Here is a 20,051-nt window from a genome sequence, read left to right as displayed (position 1 = left end):
AAGACAGACAAACATCTACAAACCAGAGAAATGACAGCTTCTCGATGCTTACAGGACCACAGTCCCCACGACATACCGTGCTGAACTCGTCATGGCCAGGCAAAAGGTGTCATCAAAACTACTCAGTTCATAGGGCCGGAAGAATTCATTGTGAATATCAATCTCTTCTTCCCGTCTGTGAAATTTCTTCACTACCAACTTCCTTAAGTTTGCAGCACAGATAACTGAGGGAAAAAAAAAACCTTCCTGTTACTCAAAACACCACTGGAGCACCTCCTTCACACATCTGTGTTACAGCATCTGCACCACTGGAGCACCTCCATCACACATCTGTGTTACAGCATCCGCACCACTGGAGCACCTCCATCACACATCTGTGTTACAGCATCCGCACCACTGGAGCACCTCCATCACACATCTGTGTTACAGCATCCGCACCACTGGAGCACCTCCATCACACATCTGTGTTATAGCATCCACACCACTGGAGCACCTCCATCACATATCTGTGCAGTAGCATCTGAACCACTGGAGCACCTCCATCACACCTCTGTGTTATAGCATCTGCACCACTGGAGCACCTCCATCACACATCTGTGTTACAGCATCCACACCACTGGAGCACCTCCATCACACATCTGTGTTACAGCATCTGCACCACTGGAGCACCTCCATCACACATCTGTGTTACAGCATCCACACCACTGGAGCACCTCCATCACACATCTGTGTTGTAGCATCTGCACCACTGGAGCACCTCCATCACACATCTGTGTTACAGCATCCACACCACGGGAGCACCTCCATCACACATCTGTGTTATAGCATCTGCACCACTGGAGCACCTCCATCACACATCTGTGTTGTAGCATTTGCACCACTGGAGCACCTCCATCACACATCTGTGTTACAGCATCCACACCACGGGAGCACCTCCATCACACATCTGTGTTGTAGCATCCACACATCTGTGTTGTAGCATCTGCACTCACAGAAGGCTCGAGCACATGGCTGGAGACAATATGGACCCAGCTTATTCAGCTCAGTACCTAGTACTTACTCAGGGAAGAAACTCCTGTACAAAAGACAGTGTATGTCTGTCCACAGCAGCTCAAAGGAGAGGCCCTGGAGGCCCCAAAAGTTACTTAAGAAAGTAATTACTCATTTCCTTGAATTCCTTTTTACTTTTAAACACGCCAGCTCTTCACTAAATCTCTGTTGCTATTCACACCCTATTAGCAATCATCATAAAAGCCCTTTCAAGGCCTGGTTGCCGGCTCAGTAGGTTTAGGTGCTTGCAGCCAAGTGTAATGTAAGCAGAGACCCACATGGTAGAAGGAGAGAAATGGATCTGGTGATCTCCAACACCTTCCTTGACACACACACCCGTACACACACACTCACACAAAAATAAAATAAAATAAATAATAAAGTGCTTTCCACTCTCCCCAAACAGCCAACCCATGTTAGCAATTTTATTAATGATTTTGTCCAAAGTTTCAAGTTGCACATTCTCAGGAAATGAATTAATACTTTAGGAACAACTTAAAAATCTGTGGCACCCTGTTCTGAACTTCCCCACGCAAAGTTCAGATGCAGAACCACGGCTTAACGACCCCTCACCTGCTATAGTCTTACAAACGGAAAACTGGTTGCCCAAGGTCAAAATAATGAATTACTAATACAGCCACAGAGTCAGGACCACATTGGATCTAAAGTGGGGGAGTTACTTCAATTTGGAAACATCACTCTAATGTACAGTACACTTTAGTGTGGTCCTTTGCATAATCTCCCCTGCCTTCCTCACACATTAATAAAATTTAGTTTAAATATGATTACAATGTACGTTTACACATATATCTGTACATTTCCACTGTTTAGCAATAGAAAAATGTTTAATTCCTGCTTGTGAATGAGTCCTTACTGCCTCTCCATCTCTCCAAGATAAAAAAGAAAAATTTATTTTGAAATATAACCCGTGCTAATTTAAAGTGAATTATCACATCAACCACACATTTGCATGGCTTCTCTAGTAGCTACAAGCTACAGCACAAAGAGGCAGGGGTGTACTCAGGTAAGAGGAAGCACATTTGTCTCTTCCTGTAAGATGCTAAGAGATGGCATGGCCCCCTAACAAAACAGCCAGGTAATGATGGATCCACTCCTTTTTATCAGATGGGGCATCAAATGATGGTGCTTTCAGCCTCTCTAGGCAGAGTTCCAAAAACACGTGGTAGAAAATGTAAAACAGAGGCAGGTACTCACCTTCGTCGTAAGGCAGCGGCAAGTGCTTTACCACCTCTGGTGTCCACCAGTGAGTGTAACTACAAAAGCAAAGGGGACAAGAGGGACGGAATGTAAATGCTGGCTTTCCACAATTCCCATGAGGCCTCCTACTTCAGGGGTCCCTTTCACTCTTATGTCAAAGGTCTTCTCATGCTAAACTGCTTCTCGTGCCAGTCCCTGCTTCATCTCCATCGGAACTTGCAAAATGCCAAGATACTCTGCGGTTGTTTAGTTTTAGCTAAAAGACAGATTTGCATAAACTAGGCAAACTTGGGCCTACCCCGCTGGGGACAATGTCACCTGGTGAACAATGAGACCTTGGCCCATGTCTAGTATTCTGAGAGCTAAGGTTGCTTTTCTACTCTGCCAAGGGACGTGTGGGTACAGTAACAAAGTAGCTCAGTGAGACCATCCAGGAGGAAATTAGACACCCTATTGAAGAAGACGCTGCAGGGCACAGCACGAGCCTCTACATTCTGGCTGAGAACATGGACCACTTAAATGCAGAGGCCAGGGCCAGGTATGGAACCTTGGCTGTCTGGCCTTCTGCTAGAGACCATCTCTGATTCATATAGAGAGACCTGGAACAAATCCTGAAACCCGGAATTTAATTATAAATAAAATTCTAATGGAATAGAGGTTCTAGGAGAAAAAGTCATGTCAAAATTTGTGAGAGCTAGGAAGTAAAATGATACATATGAATTTAAAAGAAAGCCAGATTTCCAATAGTTTACAAACAAAGCCTACAGCCCAAAACACTGCAAAGAAAAATTAATATAATGGGCTTAAAAGATAAAAATGTTGAAATGATGATCATGAGTATTCCTAATTATGGGGGAAAATGGAAGAGCATCCAAATGCTACTGGCAGATGTCACCTAGAGATGCGAGCTGAACTGGAAAGGACAAGAAAGGAGCAGGAAGCCCGGGGAACTGGGGTGTGAGCGGTGCTGACAGCAGAGAAGGGTTCCTGAGGTCTGACCAGGACTTTAGTCCAAATCCACTGTGCACAAGTATCTCTTGCCCTTCCTACACATCAGATTCTGAGTCAGAAGACCAGGCCAGGGTTCTTGAGTTTTCACATGCCACCGGGTGATGCTGAAGGACCGTTCCCAAGCTGCTTTCTCAGCATCCAGCCAGGGATCGTGAAAAGAATAGAAGAGAAAACCATGGCACGTGCAGGTGCTTAATCCAATCGCTTGTGCTTATCAGTCACCTATACTGTAAGAGACACTGCTCTAAATGTGTCTCCAAGAGCCACGCTGAAAAGAACAGCCACACACAAGGCAGGAGAGAGTGTGTACAGCCCAAGACAGACGCAAGTGTCAGATCGACTCTAGTCAAGCATCCCAGGGCAGGCAAGACCAGAAGTGGCTCAACGCATTCTTGATGTCACAAAGTGGGAGGAAGACAGATCCCAACAACTACATGCCAGCAAAAGAGACGTCCATCCCAGAGAAGCTACAGAATCAAGTTTTCCACAGGGATAGGTTGTGAGCGACCCAAAAGAATAAAGTCACATATTTAAATAAGCCATGTTCATACTAAGTTCATTTTCTTTTGTGCACAGAGAATTAGGTCAGAGAAAGACACAGACCAGCTGCTACAAGGGCTAAGTATGATGGGGCACACATGCATGTAAGACTGAGTATGTGCATCTTTTCCTCCCTGGTGAACTCATCCAGGGCAAGGAAGACACACAGAGACGACAGCAGACAGCGTAAAAGGAACTCACTAAAATTGTCTTGCTTCCAATTTGCTTGCTTAGGGGGCGGGGGGGGGGGGGGGGGAAGGAAACATTGTTTAAAGAATGAGTTTTAATCTAGAACAAACTATACAGATGCGGTACTTTGAGTGAGAATAGCCCCCTGCAGGCTCATGTATTTGAATGCTTGGCTCCCAGTTGGTGAACCTGTTTTAAGATTGATTATGGGGTGGCCTTGTTGGAGGAGGTGTGCCACTGGAAGCCGGCTTTGAGGTTTCCCCTCCCTCCCCCTATGCCCCCTCCTGCCCCCGCCCAGTCTCCCTGGGTCTGCCTCCTGCTGTGGATCAGCTGAGAGCCCTCAGCTGCTGCTCTCTCAACTGCTCTTCCTGCCACCATGCTCCCTTCCACAGCAGCCATGGTCTCACCCTCTGACACTGTGCTGGCCTCCAGTGAAATGCTTCCTTTTCTAAGTTGCCTTGGTCATGACGTCTCTTCACAGCGACAGAAAAATTAACCGAGACAGGTGGACAACTAGGATTAAGAGGTACCTTTGTCTCAGTGATTTGAGACCAGGCCACACATTTTAAAACTATATTATTAGACTACATTACCCTAAGTAACATAAGTGATTTAAGATTTTTTTTTTCTCGAAAAGCGTAAGTCCTCAGTGGGTCTCAGAAAGACAGAAGCCCACGGGAAAAGCATGCCCGGAGAGGAAGAACTCAGCTAAAGAGAGCATGGGAGGAGTAACTGAGGACAAGGACAATTATCCCCTCTGTACCGGGTGCATTTGCTCACGGGGAGAACACCCGCATGGGGCAGAAACCTGCTTTGGCACTGGGGATCACGTGACAGGAGACTGGAGGTTGGAGAACTTCTTCCTTTGTGCACAATGCCCCATAAATCGTTCTTTTGGGTCCCTAGGACTGAGAGTGCTGAATTCCACTGGGTTACCTAGCTCACCGAGAATTTAAAGGTGGATTGTCTCTTAACTCGCCTCGCTACATTGAGAGTTCTTTGAAACAAGGTATGTGCCCATGAGTGAAGCAGTCAGTGTACGTGAACAAGACAGAGAAAGACAGACAGGGCTACAGCATCCTGAAGGCTGTCAATTACTTAAACGGTCCCAATCAAAAAGTTCCAAAGCGTAAGATGGATGGAGTTAGAAGATGGCACAGCACAGGCTCTACTCAGTGTCTTCCATCCAAGACATCTACTGAGATCAAGATGGCCAGCTGATTAGCTCTGAAGAAGTATTTACGTACTTCTTATGCTATAGGACTATTTAACTAATAAAGAGGCTGCACATAACGGCTTTTTCTTTTTTGTGGAACCAGGCAAAGTGTATATGCGCGGGACAGGAATGGTGACCTTATGGCGGTGTGACACAGAGAGCTCAGCAAACTCTGTCACAGCAAAATGCTGAAAAAAGCTACAGTAAGTAGCCTAACACAACGCCAGAGAGTGCAGGCACCGAACGGTGGTCCCGCTGGTCTCACAATCACTGGCGAGAGTCAGGCCAACTTCTGACCAGTGCAGCAGATGTGGCCGCAAGAGGACAGACTCTTATATCAGCTGGGACACACACGGGGCCAGCACTGCAAACATGGGAGCCTGAGAAACAGCTGGAACACCAGGGGGCTCACAAAGAGATTTGGAATGTGCAAATTTATCCTTCAACGTGGTATCACAGTGGGTGAGAAAACCATCTTCTAAAGTGCTTGGTGGGCTGAGGGTGTGAGCACATAAGATTTCAGAGAAGCCAATCTCGCTGTAAGGCAAGAAACAGCCATGTAAGTGACCGTGCCAATAATCAGCTCCTGCCAGGGGCACATCCCAGGCAAAACCTAGGCTTGCTAAACATAGGAAAGATGAAGACTCTCTGGGTAGGCAGGAAGTTCATATAGCAGACTGTGAGCAGGGGCCAGAAAAATCTCCCAACTCTTAAAAAAAAAATCAATTAAATAATTAATGTATAGTACCTAAAACCATGCTGGGGACATTATAAACAGTTCAGTGGCATCTGAGGTAATAAATGACATATTACCCAGGCTTTGAGCAAAGGTACAGTAAAGCGTTTGAGCACTTCAACACAACTAAGATTCAGGGTAACAGAAGCAGTTACTACTTGGTAGAGTTGGTTCTATGTTCCTCCCTATCAGTAAGAACATTACATCATTGGTAAACACAGCATAGCCACCAGGTTTGAAAGCACAGATGAAAACATAATGCTATTATATTATACAAATAATAAAGTGGTACCCAAGCTTCTAGGTTTTATGGGCATCCCGTTTGATCTTTAGTAAATGCTAAAAAGTATGAGGTATTTTCTTAGAGAACACCAGCAATATAAACATCCGCAGGACTCACTATGTGCTGAGGTTTTCAATGAGCTCATCTGATCCCCGGGGGAGCACAATGTTCCTGATAAGGAACTGAATTAGACCAGCTGACTGACTTTACGAAAGGTCACTTGGGTGTCAACTCTCAGGAGGTGTACTAGGGCCCAGTTGCTTCCAGACTATGCTTTCTCACTAAGCCTTATAATGGCCTTGTGAGAGCTAGTGCCATGTTCTTTCCACTGAAGAGAAAACAAGGTCTCAGGGGTAAGTAACGGGTCACGGAGATTCGAACTCTGCACCACAAGAGCTAGCCTGAGTCCTCCGCTCGCATCTGTTATTGCCTCTGGTTTACCTGTTAGTCCATTTACACTGGGTATTATCCCGATCTAACAGTCAACAAAGTAATCTGCATAGTGGGATGACGCTAGACTCTCCCAAACCAAACACAGAAATGCCTCCTAGAGTGACAAGCTCTGTTTTTGAGCAGCACCAATTGGTGATTTATATGCATCAGGCTCTGATATTGTAGAGGAAAAACAAGTACAGTAGAGTGAGCGCGTTCCATATCGACCTCGATAAAACTGTGTTTGTGACTACTCTTGCTGAATCATCTAAGTGGCAGAATAATCTCAGCGCTGGCACATTCCCTCTGCCCTCGTTTTCCTATTTTAGGCTGTGGGGCTGTAACATCAGCTTCCTTTGTTCCCACATGTAGGCCCCCCAAAACCACCTGCTTTAATTACGTAACCCAAGGTAAGCAAGGAGCTTTGTACTTGCAACTATGTATAGACTTTTTTTTTCAGTAGAAAGTGGAGTGTTGGTTGTTTCCATATTGTACCCTAACAGTGTCAGTATTGGGTAATGCAACGTTTTTAGAAAAACAACTACATTTACCTCCAGCCAATTATCAGCAAAGCTAAATGCAATGTTTGTATACACTTCATAAAACATAATTAATTCAGTAAGATTGATAACAATCATTTATTAACAGTAACTATAATTTTAAAACTCATAAAGCTTCATTTATAGAGAAAAAAATCATGAGCTGAGGTATTTCTTCCAATAGGGGCTGATAAGAATGAAGGTACAACAACCCGGAGACTGTGCTAACATTTCAGACATTTCCAACAACTACAGCAGCGGCTTTGATTGTCCATGGCCTGTGAACACAGTAAGCCCAGGCAGGTGACAACTCAGAACACCGATAGAGGAACTTTGCTGTATCTGGCTGAGGCTGTGAAAAGAGAGCACCATGGGAGAGTGTGACGTCACGACCTGCGCCACATTCCAACTTCCCAAATACTGCTCAAGTGGCAGGGACTGACCATATCAACACAAGGCTCCTTCCCGTGAAACACTAAAGAGCTTGGTAGCAAAGTTCCCATGAGGACTCTGTGGGGTGCACGTAGTGAGGTTAAAGAAATAGTCTAAGGTCATATATCTACAGATATTCCAAGTCAAACTCACCCAACTTGTGAGCTTGCATTACCTCACACCATATTAAATCGCCTTGAGAGAACTGTTTCTTTTCAGAAAAATCTTATGGGCTAAAGGTTGACATGTGTCCACTCTGGAGGCCAGGCTGCCCTCCAATTTGCAGCAATCCCACCACAGTGCAAAGATTAAAGGCATACACCTCCATGCCTAGCTCTTGGGAGAATTTTATCACTAATTTAACTAGATGTAAGTAAACAGCCTGTACTGGTGAATGACTCTGGAAGGCCATAGGGCACAAGTGGTTATTGGCACTAAAAAACACTGCTCGGGGTTCCTGTTTGGACTGTTGACCCAGAGCCATTTCTGTTGGAAGAAGGGACATTTGAGAAGGTTTTGTGACTCAGATATAACAAAGTAAACACAGCTCAGCTTCCACACCTGAAAACTCCAAGACCGACTCCTTGAGTCTTGGATTTCTTTCTCATTTGTAGGAAACACTCAAGAACAGAGTTGCAGGCTGGCTTTAGGAGAAGGACACCCACGACAGAATCTTGAAGAATTATCTGGATGTTGGGGATCATGCAGAACCAACCAGGTGCCAACCATGATTTGCCAGGAAGTCAGCAAGCTAAAAGCCACGGCACACACGCTGAGACTCACTGCTTTACCGTATGTGCACATCTCAAACGACAGTCATTCAATACAGCTTCAACTCTTGAGTTTACAGGACAGACTGGAGGTGGGGGACAGGGAGGTAAGGGGGGGCAGGTACCTCCTTCTAGGCGGCAAAAGGCTCATGGTGTTTTTGTGATGCAGATAAAAGTCTGTGGGGAGCTCCCAGAGGTGAGGTTTCCCTTCTGTGGGGTGGAACACGCCCAGGAAGAGGTTGATGGAATCTTGTCTATCAGCATCTAAAAAGCAAGAATATATATTTCAGAAAACCCATTACTGACGGCGACACCCCGGGAGGACATCTTCTCGGAGGACATGGGTCCAGCTGAGGCTTTTCATAGAACAGGTCTCTAAAGAAGGCGCAGTGATAATTCAACCTCCACACACACACATACACAAACTTGGCCATCCATGTTCTGAGGAGAGTGAAGAGGTAGCCTCTGTATGATCCTTCACTCTCACCTGGTGGCTCTCAGAATACAGGGGACAGGGGATACAGACTGCTCCTTGAATGTCAGCTTAAAAGTCACACAATGTTTAGAGTGGTTTTATTTTTAAACTAAAAACCTACCCTCGGCGCTTAGTAACTTATCTCATGTAAACACACTTTGTTCTAAAGGCAAGCAGAGCTATGGGAGACAAAAATCACCCAAATCCAACATGGAATCCTGCTGCGTGACCTGGACCATGCTAGCTGCATAGCTCCCACTCTGACCGCGGCTGGCCTCTTCTGTGACAACGAAGACAGCAATGGCACAGGAATGGCACCCTCTTCCTAACTCTTCAAGCCCCTTGGCACTGTCCTCCACCTGACTGCTGTCAGCTGACAAACCTGCCTGGCACGCACCCTGGGTCCTTTTCCTTGTTCTGTTTTGTGATAAATGGTCGCACTGGAGTACTGTTGGTGTGCACGCTTCCCCCTCGCCACTCTCTCCTCCCTGGCTCCCTTTACCTTCCCCCCTCATTTCCTTCTTACCATCCCTGGCCTACAGGCCTCAATGCTCAAGGTTTCTGCAGACATCCACAGTGACCTCTTTGTGAAAACAATGGCGAGCTAAGAAGGAAGCACACAGCAGAAGTGCCTCCTGAGGGACCAACAGAATAAAATCTATTTCCGCCCAACAGCTAACAGTGAACACATACACCTGCAGTTAGTGGTGGCTTATCTTATCATTGTAGCAAAAGCAAATGAAATATCAAATATGTACACCTAATATTAATATTTTGACAGGAAGCATTCCATTAAAAAGGCAATTACCTTTCAGGCTAAAAGCAATATATAAAAGGGATGTGTTTCTACGCTGGGTATCTTTGGGGCCTTTTTTGTTCGTCCTTGATGAGAGAAAATGAGTGCTCCTGATACCGACATCACCAGCCCAATTTTCACCTCTTTACTTAGCTGTCCTCAGAGTAATTTTATTCTCTCTGCTTCTTGAATAGAATAGATCTACGGCACTTGACAAGCCATCTCATAAAGTGCCCCAGAATATCTTAATTCTATCTAAAGCAGTTTTCCACTTCTCAGCCATGCTTTCAAGGAGTCTCACCCTTTAAATCTAACAGCATCTTCCTTTAAATTTTAACAAGTATGGTAAACACGAGGAGGTGACATGCATTCCTCATGCTCGATGGAGAATCCTTCATAGCTCATCAGAAGTTCCTAAGGCTATTGCTGTTGTCACAACAGAAAGTCTCCCTATGGTGGCATGTCACCTAAGCTGGGGCTACAACGCCACCCTAAAAAGCCTAAGCATTGGGCGACACTTTTAAAAAATGGTTTATGTTTAGAGATGTTTTATCTGCACGTACATATGCACACCAAGAGAGGGCATCAGATCCCATTGGACTACAGTTACAGACAGTTGTACAGCACCAGGTTGGTGCTGGGAATTGAACTCAGGGTATCTGAAGAATAGCCAGTGCTCTGAGCCATCTCTCCAGCCCAAGAGCTCCACCCACCCTGGCTTTCTGAGACAGGGTCTCACTATGTCACCCTGGCTGTCCTGGAACTCGCTATGTAGACCAGGCTGCCCTCAAACTCATAGAGATCTGCTTGTCTCTGCCTCCCAAGTGCTAGGACCAAAGGCATGCACCAGCCTAGATGGACACTTTAAGGCTTTTCTTGCACAGTGGTAGCACACTAGGTATGGCCAGGGACTCAACAGAGGCTGGTCCTCTGTGGTATGGCTAGCATGAGGACAAATGAAATGAGTGTTTGTTTCTGTATTTAATTATGCTTTGAAAGCAGAAAAACCTATGAGCCGTTCAGATGCCATTTAAGTACTAACTAAATGGTACAAGTCTAAATATAATAATGTTTAAATTAATTGCCCACAAAACATTTTGAAACTAAATTATTTGTTGCTCTAATATTAAGTTTGTGATAAAGTAGCCTCTTTTCTCAACAGAAGGAAATTCTGTTTAATAAATAGTACTTTCAGACTGTTAGGGAGAGGAAAGGATGAAATTAGATTCCCCAGCTTGTACCATTTAACCAAACAAACACCACCGAAGTCTAAGAATGGCACGGATCATTACCCAGAGGAAGCAAGTGCCCTAACACTGAAAAGGAGGAGACAGGAGCAATGAACAAACAAAAGTCCAGTTCTGCTACTTATCAAACAGGCGCTAACTAAACCATTTCCACTAAGTTGGTAAAGACCTTCAGACTTTGCTGAAAGGAACATGAGCTGACGGATGTTTTCCTAAGGGAATCCGTGCCTTGGCCTGCGGGCAGTCTTGATTGACAGCTTGACTGGACTTAGAGCTCTAGATGAGTGAGCATGCTCAAGTGTGGCTGTGAGGTCTTCCAGGGACCTCGTTTGTGGTAGTGAGAAGCAGGAGGTGGGCCTGTCTGGCAGAGCTAGGTCAGTGGGGACTGTCCCACCTGGTCCCATCCTTCACCCTCCTCTGCTTTGATGGGACAGCTCCGTCCACAGTCCACGTCCTACCACAGTGCTACCTTGTGCAACAAGCACACAGGGACAAACAGCCATGGACAGACCCTCCAAAGACATGGGATAGAGCCAACCTTTCCTCACCTAGGTTTATGTCAGGCCTCTTGTCACAGTGATGAGACTAATGCATCAAGGCCCTGAAAGATGCTTCTACCTGCTGACTTAGTAAATATGCTTCTAAGTTTCACATAAGGAAAGATGAGAGCAAGCAAAAGGCCGTGCTCAAAGATGTTTGCTCCAGAGCATCCCAGATGTAAATGATAACACTTCTGAAGTACCGGGTTACTGAACAAGCGTGCTGTGGAAGAACAGTTACCCCCAAAGGTCCCTCACATCATCTCACAGGGCAAGAGCAGGTTATAAATCACATGCATTTAAAAAAAGGGAAACAATCGTGTTTGCTGCAACATGAACAAGGGACAACTTCTGGAAGTGGAGGTTGTGGTTTATCTAAAAGTAACACATATTACTTTAATAATTAAAAAGAAATCATTTATTCTAGAATCTTCCATGTCCTTAACTAGCAATACAAGGCCAACAAGAACACAGCTGTCAGGGTTGTATAACTTAGTAAGAAACTGTGTGTTTGTGTAGTGTGTGAGAGGTGTGTTATGTGGATGTGTGAAATGTGTGAGCATGTGTGTGTGGAATGTGTGTGTGAATGTGTGTGTATATGTGTATGTGTAAAGTAGAGAAGTACGTGTGTGTGTCTGTGGGGGGAAGGTGCAAAGGAAGGTACTTTCAGAGGATGTAAATTCAGTGAAGAATGACAGTGATGGGAGGAGACAGGGACAGGGACTGGGGTGGTTAGGGAAAGAAAGGCGGCTAACATGCAAACTTACCGACATGAGGACGTAGTCTACAGGCCTTGGAGGGTAAGGCCCTCCAGGGCAACACTAAGGGCTGCAAAGGCCTGAAGGGGAAAGGAGCTGAGTGAAACCAGAATGAGGTAGAGCCCAAGGAAGGTGCAGGGTGGTGGCAATGCAAGGAGCCAAGGACTACAGACAGACAGACAGACAGACAGACAGACAGACAGACAGGCCCTTGTGGCCCTATAGGCCATGGGGAGAAATGTGACTTTAATGTAATAGAAATCCCTGAAAGAGATGCGTTTCAGTCTGTTTGGTTTGTTTGTTTTGAAGAGGGGAGTGGTGAGATTTGCTTTAACTTTAAAAACTGTGCGTCGTACTGGCTGCCAAGCTGCTGGGCTGAGAGAGCACACTTGGAGATGGGTCAGAGCTGCAGCGGCTGCTGAGAGGTACGGTCACGCGGACTGTCTGCTGTGGAGAGGGCTGGGGTGCAGCACGGGATGGCATGTAAGAGCCCTGGGTTCGAACCCCAGCACTGTGAAAGGAGGGGAGGGGAAGGGAGGGGAGGGGAAGGAGGTAACAGAAGGATTTGATCTCTATTTTGGAAGTAGAGTCAACAAGATTTGCTTCACAGGAGACTGTGGGCAAGGATGGCTGATACGGGAGCCAAAGGATTCAAGAGTGAGTTTTAGGTGTGAGGTGGAAAAAAAATAAGTAGAGAAACAGGTTAAAGATAATCAAGAGTTGTTGCCTCAGAAATGGTAAGTTTGAGGGTCATGTTTGTGTGTGTGTGTGGGGGGGGGGGGTTGGGAGTCAAATCCAGGCCTCTTACACATGCTACTCAAGTATCACTAAACCAAACCTCTAGCTCTTGTTCTTGTGATCCAGCGTCTCACTGTGTAGCTTAAGCTGGCTTTGAACTTGCTGTGTAGCCCAGACGGGCCTTGAACCCCAGGCCATTCTTCCTTAGTGTCCCACGTGCTGTGACTACAGCACATCCCACTAAGCACAGTTACCTTGAGACTAAGGAAAGATGTATGGAGGAACTAAATAATCCGGACCTTTGCCCCCCAGTGGCATACTTATGAATACTTTACATTGCCTTGTAAAAATTATTTTGCAAACATAACTGAGTTACTAATAGCAACTTCAGGATAATAAGGAAATTATTGTGGATAATTTGTAGCTATACAAATCCTTTAAAAGCAGAAGAGGAAGGCAGAGGGGGCAATGTAGAGATTTAAAGCACGAAATGAGGACTATAAAGACAGAACAAATCACACATCATTGAATAGTCTAGAATCAGAGCCAGCTGTCCATGAGACCATCAGACCCCAGTCCCACAACTGCATGGGAGTCTGCCACCAAGCAGAAAGAGGCAGAAAGCCTCTAGACAACAGCCCAGGTAAATGACATGCGGACTTTATTTTATTTCTGGTTTTTCAACAGAGAACGCAGGTTGAATGTTGCCATGGCGAGTTACTGTGGGAAAGGAAAGCAGAGTTCAGCAAGAGGGCTGCAGCAGGCATTCGGATGCATCTGGTTGCCAAGTGGATGAGGGTACCCCTAGGGTAAAAGTGCAGAAAGAACAGAGAGGAGGAAGGCTTAGAAACAGAGCAGCCATCAACAGAGTCTGGGAGAGAGAGTAGAGGAATTTTGGGTAAGAGGGGGTGCCAGCCCAGACCAAAGATCAAGTGGTTAAGAGGGAGACAGAGAAGTAACCAGTGGCTATGGCAACGTGGAGACTGCTGGCAATCCTGAGATAGCTTGGGCATCAAACCTGGGCAGATGCCCAATAGAACAGGAGAAGAGGGTCTACTCAGGGGAGCAGAGAGACGGGGTCGTTTCAGGAGGAAGATGCAGGATTGGAGAGAGATGGAAGGTTGGCTGGACAATACTCACGTGCTTTTGTTAGTGGAAGTGATGGAGAAGAGAGAGAGAAACTTCCCCCAACAATAAGGGTATATAGGAAAGCAAGAGCAGGCTGCAACTCAGAACACAGCTGAGAGCCTGGCTTGAGTTTGGGCAGGACACCCCAAGAACTGAAACACAATGTAAGGCAGACTCCACGCAGATATGCTCGGCTTCTGCATTTGGCCCTGAAAGGAAATTTCCTTCCACAACTTTGATTTTCTCAGTGAAGTGTGAGCCAACGTCAGCAGCCAAGGTTGAGGGTCGCAGAGGTGGCAAGGCATGGAGCAGCCGTTCTAGGGAGCTGACAACACACTGAGGAATGCCATAGACCATAGACTGCCAAGATGTCTGGAGTGTGCTCTGTGCAGCCTAAAGTGAGAGTGACAACTGACATCTTCCCACCTGTCATGCTTGCTTTGGCCGTAGGAGAGGTGAAGAGACTTGCTTTACTGGAGTTGTCAATGGCAGTCCAGATGCTAGAGTTGGCAACGGCAGTCCAGATGCTAGAGTTATCAATGGCAGTCCAGACACTAATGCTGTCAATGGCAGTCCAGATGCCAGTGTTAGTCCAGAATCTAGAATTGTCAATGGCGGTCCAGATGCTAGAGTTGTCAGTGGCATGCAAGATGTTAGATTTATCAATGGCAGTCCAGATGCTAGAGTTGTCAGTGACAGTCCAGATGTTAGGAGGACCTTGTTGAAATTGTTTTTTTTTTCTGCTATAGCCGAATAGGGTTCACTCACTAAGGTCTATTGTCATGAGTTTGACCTCAGAAGGTCATCTTACTATTTGTGATAAATTAAAGTATTCTCCACACATTGTCTTGCATGTTCTCTTTAAGTGGTGAGCCAGAAAGGGAAAATGATGTGGTACCCACAGAGTGTCTCCAGTGCTGGGGAAATCCGCTCAGTTTACGTCTTCATTAATCGCCTCTCGCCTGTGTCTGAGCATGGCAGTCTTCAGTTTGCAAGCATGCATTTTATTTTTTGAAAGCTGCTTGATGAGGACATGGTCCACTTCTATGCACTCACTACATTTAAATTATGCATATGCATGATGTGTGTGTGTGTGTGTGTGTGTGTGTGTGTGTGTGTGTGTGTGTGTTCTACTACAGCAGGTAGTCTCGTTTTTCTTTTTTCCCCTTATAATAGGATTTTTAAATGAAGATGATTAAGCAAGAAAATGCAGGCTTAGCAAAATTTAAATATTAAAAAAAAAGAACAGCTTCATGAGGGAATTAAAAGTTCTTCTTAGCGCCTAAGCACTTAGGTAACTGTGCTTTTCCAGTACGGCGTCCTCCACATGCCTGGGTAACTTAGTGGGCTGGAAACCAGCAGGTGCTCCCTAGAGAAAAAGCCCTGAGCATACTGACATGTGAAGCCTCAAGAGCTGTTGCATGCATGTGTGCATGCATGTGTGCTGGCATGTGTGTACACGCCTGTGTTTGTATGTATTTTGACATAGATCAAGCTATGTTGCCCAGGTTTCCTTCAAACTCATAGGCTCGAGCTGTCCTCCTGCCTCAGCTTCCAACTGGGAATACAGGCCTGACCAACAGTGTCTAGCTTTAAGAATATTTTTAAAAATGAACCTAACAAGGGGACTTAAGAGAGGCTCATACAGTGACCATCTGTCTATACAGACTAAGGGCAAAACTCCCAACCACTTAGTCTCATTACTTTAGTTTCTTAATTCTAAATATCTCCCTGTTCAGCCCAGAGGTATCATACAAGATTGATTAAGTGTGGCAGAGTGGTCTTTAATACTTGAGAGAAAATAATTCTATAGTGATCGTTACATAATACAAAATAAGGTGTACACCCCAATGACACCACGCTTCTTAAAATAACGACATCTGTTACAGCCGCGTTATTCATAATGCCTTTCATAACATCTCCCCTTTCAGTTTGCATAATTCTGCTGTACCTTTCTGTCTGTACATACCGATCTCCGGCACCAGCATCACCTTCTAAACTATGCTTTTCTTTTTAAATCATCTACATAACTACATTCATTTCTGTCTTCTACTCCTAGTAAGCAGCCTTGGTCCTTAAGTGTCCATCACGATCCCCATTACAGGGGCAATGGTGACACAAGAGGAGCAGGAGAGCAGATGGACACCACTTCTCCCACAGCGGGTCTAATCCTTTATCAGGTGACAGACATGCAGAGAAGTCCGGGCAATCGCACCCTTCCGTCTTATGTACAGTGTTTATGTATTGTGTCTCCACAAGCAATCTGGGAGCCTGAAGCCCCAACGCCAGGGAATGTGAGCAGACTCTGATACAGGATCTTTGTAGGTGTGATCGAATTAAGATGCACGCGCACATCTGCAGAACAGCTGGCTCTTGATGCAGTTAGGCTAGCGTCCTCATGAGAAAAGGAGGGGGAGGCATCGAAGGGGACGCCTTGAAGACTGACCTCAACACAAGTAAAGGATACGAGGCCGAGACTAGAGTAGGACCGTGGCTAGTCAAAAGGCATCATGGCTTGCCAGCCACCAGAAGAAGCCAGGGAGGAGTCTCATCTATGACGTCAGTAGGAACTGCCCTGCCGACACTGCTAAACTCCCAGTGTCTACAGCGGAAGATGGTATCTGTTGTTTGATGCTATCAGCTCAGGTGTGCGCACAGGACCCATGGTTTCCTTCTGATCAGTGGGCTTTGGCATGTGGCAGGATGTCATCCTCAGGGTTGTATAACCTAAGAGAGACTGTCCTGCTAGCAGCCTCCTCATGGGCTCTCTTTCTTTTGCCATTTGTGAAGCAGCAAGTGTCCTGTGTCCTACTGCACAGAACTGAATTCTATCAACGGACACATGAGCTTGGAGGTGTCTCCTTTCCTACCTAGGACCTTAAATGAGTAATAAATATCCTAACTGTGCCCCTCAGAAGGAGAACACCTGCTCCCCCCAAAAAATGTGCCTAGACTATTGATTCACAAAACTGTCCAACTGATCATGCACTGCTTAAAGTTGCTATGTATCTTTGTTATATACAAACAGAGCCATAGGTGACTCACTTCCATTTATGGGCCTCATAAGAGTTAAAAGTAAATGTTGACTCTCATGGCTGTTTCTGAGGCTCCCATGCTATAAATCTTCCTATATGGCAGAAGCTTCTGGTTCTACCTCATGACCCTTGGTTGTTAGGGCCTGTTGGTTATTCATGGACTCACTAGTGTGGGCCCAGGCTAACCCGATGCAGACAGCCTCTTTCTAAAAGGCTACATCTGGCTACCATAGAATGCTCAAGTTCTGTAAGGTTTACTCTAAGTATGCAGACAACTCTCACCACACAGCTCCATCCTTGGCCATCCCTCGGCTATAGATCTGAGGTATGGCCATCTACAGTGAACACACAGGATCCCACCAAAGCCAGGGCATCATGACATTCTCTGGTCATTCTCTCCCTTCACTTGAGGTGAAAAAGTGGGAGTGAGGGGCAGGAAGCGGGCAACAGTAGTTCATTTAGGACAACTATACTGCTCCTCCCTATGGTCTCTGCAAGTTTTATCCATCTTCTGTTCAAAGGAGGAAGACTCAAAGGATCGACCCCTGGGTTCTCCCTGGATGAATTCTGTGTCGGGGGATCTGTCTCACAAGCGCTCTGGGTGTGATATGCATTCTGTACATTGACAATGGCACCAGAATGGAGGCAGGAAAAGAACTATTGAACATCTATTCGATTTAGTACTTATAGGTCATAAAAAATGGCTTAGTGAATAATTTCACTTCTAGCTAACATTTTTAATTTGAGTGACACATTTATAAATAACTAACAAAATATCAACCTGTTTGAAAAAAAAATATTCCTTTCAAGTTTCTACATTCAGAAATACTAAAGGAGAGATACAAGAAGGAAGAAGTTAATAAAAAAATCCAACCATGTTGTATCATGTAAAAATTGCAATGATGGGTGGCAGAATACAACAGTGTCCTATTTTAAAATGCAAAATATTGGCATAGTAACTCGGTTGGCAGAATGCTTGTGTCAAATGCATAAGCTTCTGTGTTTAATCCCCCAAACCCTATATGTCCAGCATGGTATTCTGGGGTACTCCTGTAATCCTAGCATTCAGGAAGATGGAAAGTTCAGGTTCATCCTCCACCAGTCAGCAAGATTGAATCCAACCTGAGATACATGCAATGCAGTCTCAAAAAATTATTTTAGATGTATTTATTCATATATTGAACAAATAATTACTGAGTACCTTCTAAGTCACAGAGTCTATTTTATTTACATTTATAACTAATTTAAAAATTATTTAAATAAATAGCCAAAAAAGAAAAGAGTATGTGTAAGAAGGAAAACACAGCTAAAATGAATTACCTGAGAAGGCATTGCTGTAGTAGCGAGACAGCGTTTGCATGATGTCTTTGGAGTGCTGGGTCCATGGTGCTATCTTTCTGTAGGTTTTCACCCGATGCACAAGCTGAGAGCCGCCATATTGCAAGGAAAGGGTATCTCCATGATCCTCATAGAGCTCCTCAAATAACCTGCACAGAAGGAAAACTCACATCATACAATTTTGCCACCAGGTCTGGTGACTCAGGGGCATAATCTCAGCTACCAAAGAGGCTGAGCCAGGAGGATCACAAGTTCGAGGCCTGCCTGGACTCAAGAGTGAATTCAAAGGCAGCTTGACAAAGTAACTAACACCCTGTTCCAGCATGAAAAGTAAAGAGAGGGGTTGAGTAGAGCTCAGTGGTAGAACATTTGCCAGACAGATGCAATGCCTTGGGGACAGTCCCCATTATGGGGAGAAAATTGACCAAAATGATTGTACAAGCCACTCAGGGCGACAGACTAAAAAAAAGTCTTTATGAATTCTTCTGAATCTTTCACATGGACTCTTCAATGTATTGAAATAAGTATAAATGTAAAATGTTTTAAGTTTTATAATGAGGCAATACCAAGGTCACAGAAAACTTGAATGAGAAAACGAAGCACCAAAAATAGAACTTACTAAAGTGGACCAAGCTGTTCCTAATCACATTAGAAAGACTCCTATCACACCATGATCTGCCACATTAATTCACTTCCCATGAAACCATTTGGGTCCCTCCGAGTTGTTAAACAAAACACATGGTCTTGTTACAGACAGCGCCTTGCTCTATTAGGGCTACTGTGAGAGCGTGCCATGGACAAGGCGACTTATAAACAACAAATATTTATTTCTTCTGGTTCTAGGATAAACACATCAGCAGAGGACCACTTAGTTCATAAGTGGGGCCTACTTGTTTTGACCTCAAAGACCTTTGAGGAAGAGACCAACACGTATTCCTTGATCACATTTAATATGCCACTAATCCCACTAATCCCAGTGGCATATTAGATAGAGCAAGTCCCAAAGACCCCATCCCCTAATACCACCACTTTGGGGATAAGGATTCCCACACATGGACCTATGGATGACACGAACACTCAGACCACAGCAGATATGCGAGCCATGCACTTCCTGTTTTCCTGAAGGAGCAGTCATCCTTAATGAAGACTCTGTCTTACACACTTTTCCTCTTTAGTTCAGATTGCGCAGAAGTGATCATCTCTTTCAGTGCCATTTGAGTTTTAATTTAATCCACTAGTTTGTCTAAGTACTTTGGATTTATCTAAAAAACATAATGTTTAATGATAATGCAAACAAGCAAATCAAGACCCAATGGCAGCCATATACAAACACTTGGAATAAATATGGAACTAATTTGACTGTTGTCATCCAGCAACAAATCTTTGAGGCGCTAAATGCAAAAATAAATTTTAAAAAATCCTTGTGATGTGGAGAGAGAGGAACACTCTTTCGTTGCTGGTGGGAATGCAGACTAGTACAACCACTTTGGAAATCTATCTGGCGCTTTCTCAGAAAAATGGGAATAGGGCTTCCTCAAGACCCAGCTATCCCACTCCTTGGAATATACCCAGAAAATGCTC

General features: G+C 45.0%; 1 protein-coding gene across 1 annotated transcript in view; it reads right to left on the bottom strand.

The window, feature by feature from the left end:
- The window catches only part of FIG4 (FIG4 phosphoinositide 5-phosphatase), a 118,793-nt gene that overhangs the window by 36,805 nt on the left and 61,937 nt on the right, over positions 1-20,051 (bottom strand). The window contains exons 15-18 of the mRNA XM_084775102.1: positions 18,453-18,619; positions 8,542-8,680; positions 2,266-2,324; positions 77-224 (exon numbers count right to left, since the gene is read on the bottom strand). Of these exons, the coding sequence (XP_084631228.1) occupies positions 77-224; positions 2,266-2,324; positions 8,542-8,680; positions 18,453-18,619 (513 nt within the window). The remainder of the gene's footprint in view (positions 1-76; positions 225-2,265; positions 2,325-8,541; positions 8,681-18,452; positions 18,620-20,051) is intronic.

Source organism: Acomys minous, assembly GCF_964271855.1.
Source record: "Acomys minous genome assembly, chromosome: 3".
NCBI lineage: Eukaryota > Metazoa > Chordata > Mammalia > Rodentia > Muridae > Acomys > Acomys minous.
The sequence above is the reverse complement of the archived record's forward strand: the minus strand, read 5'-3'. Positions and strand labels throughout refer to the sequence as shown.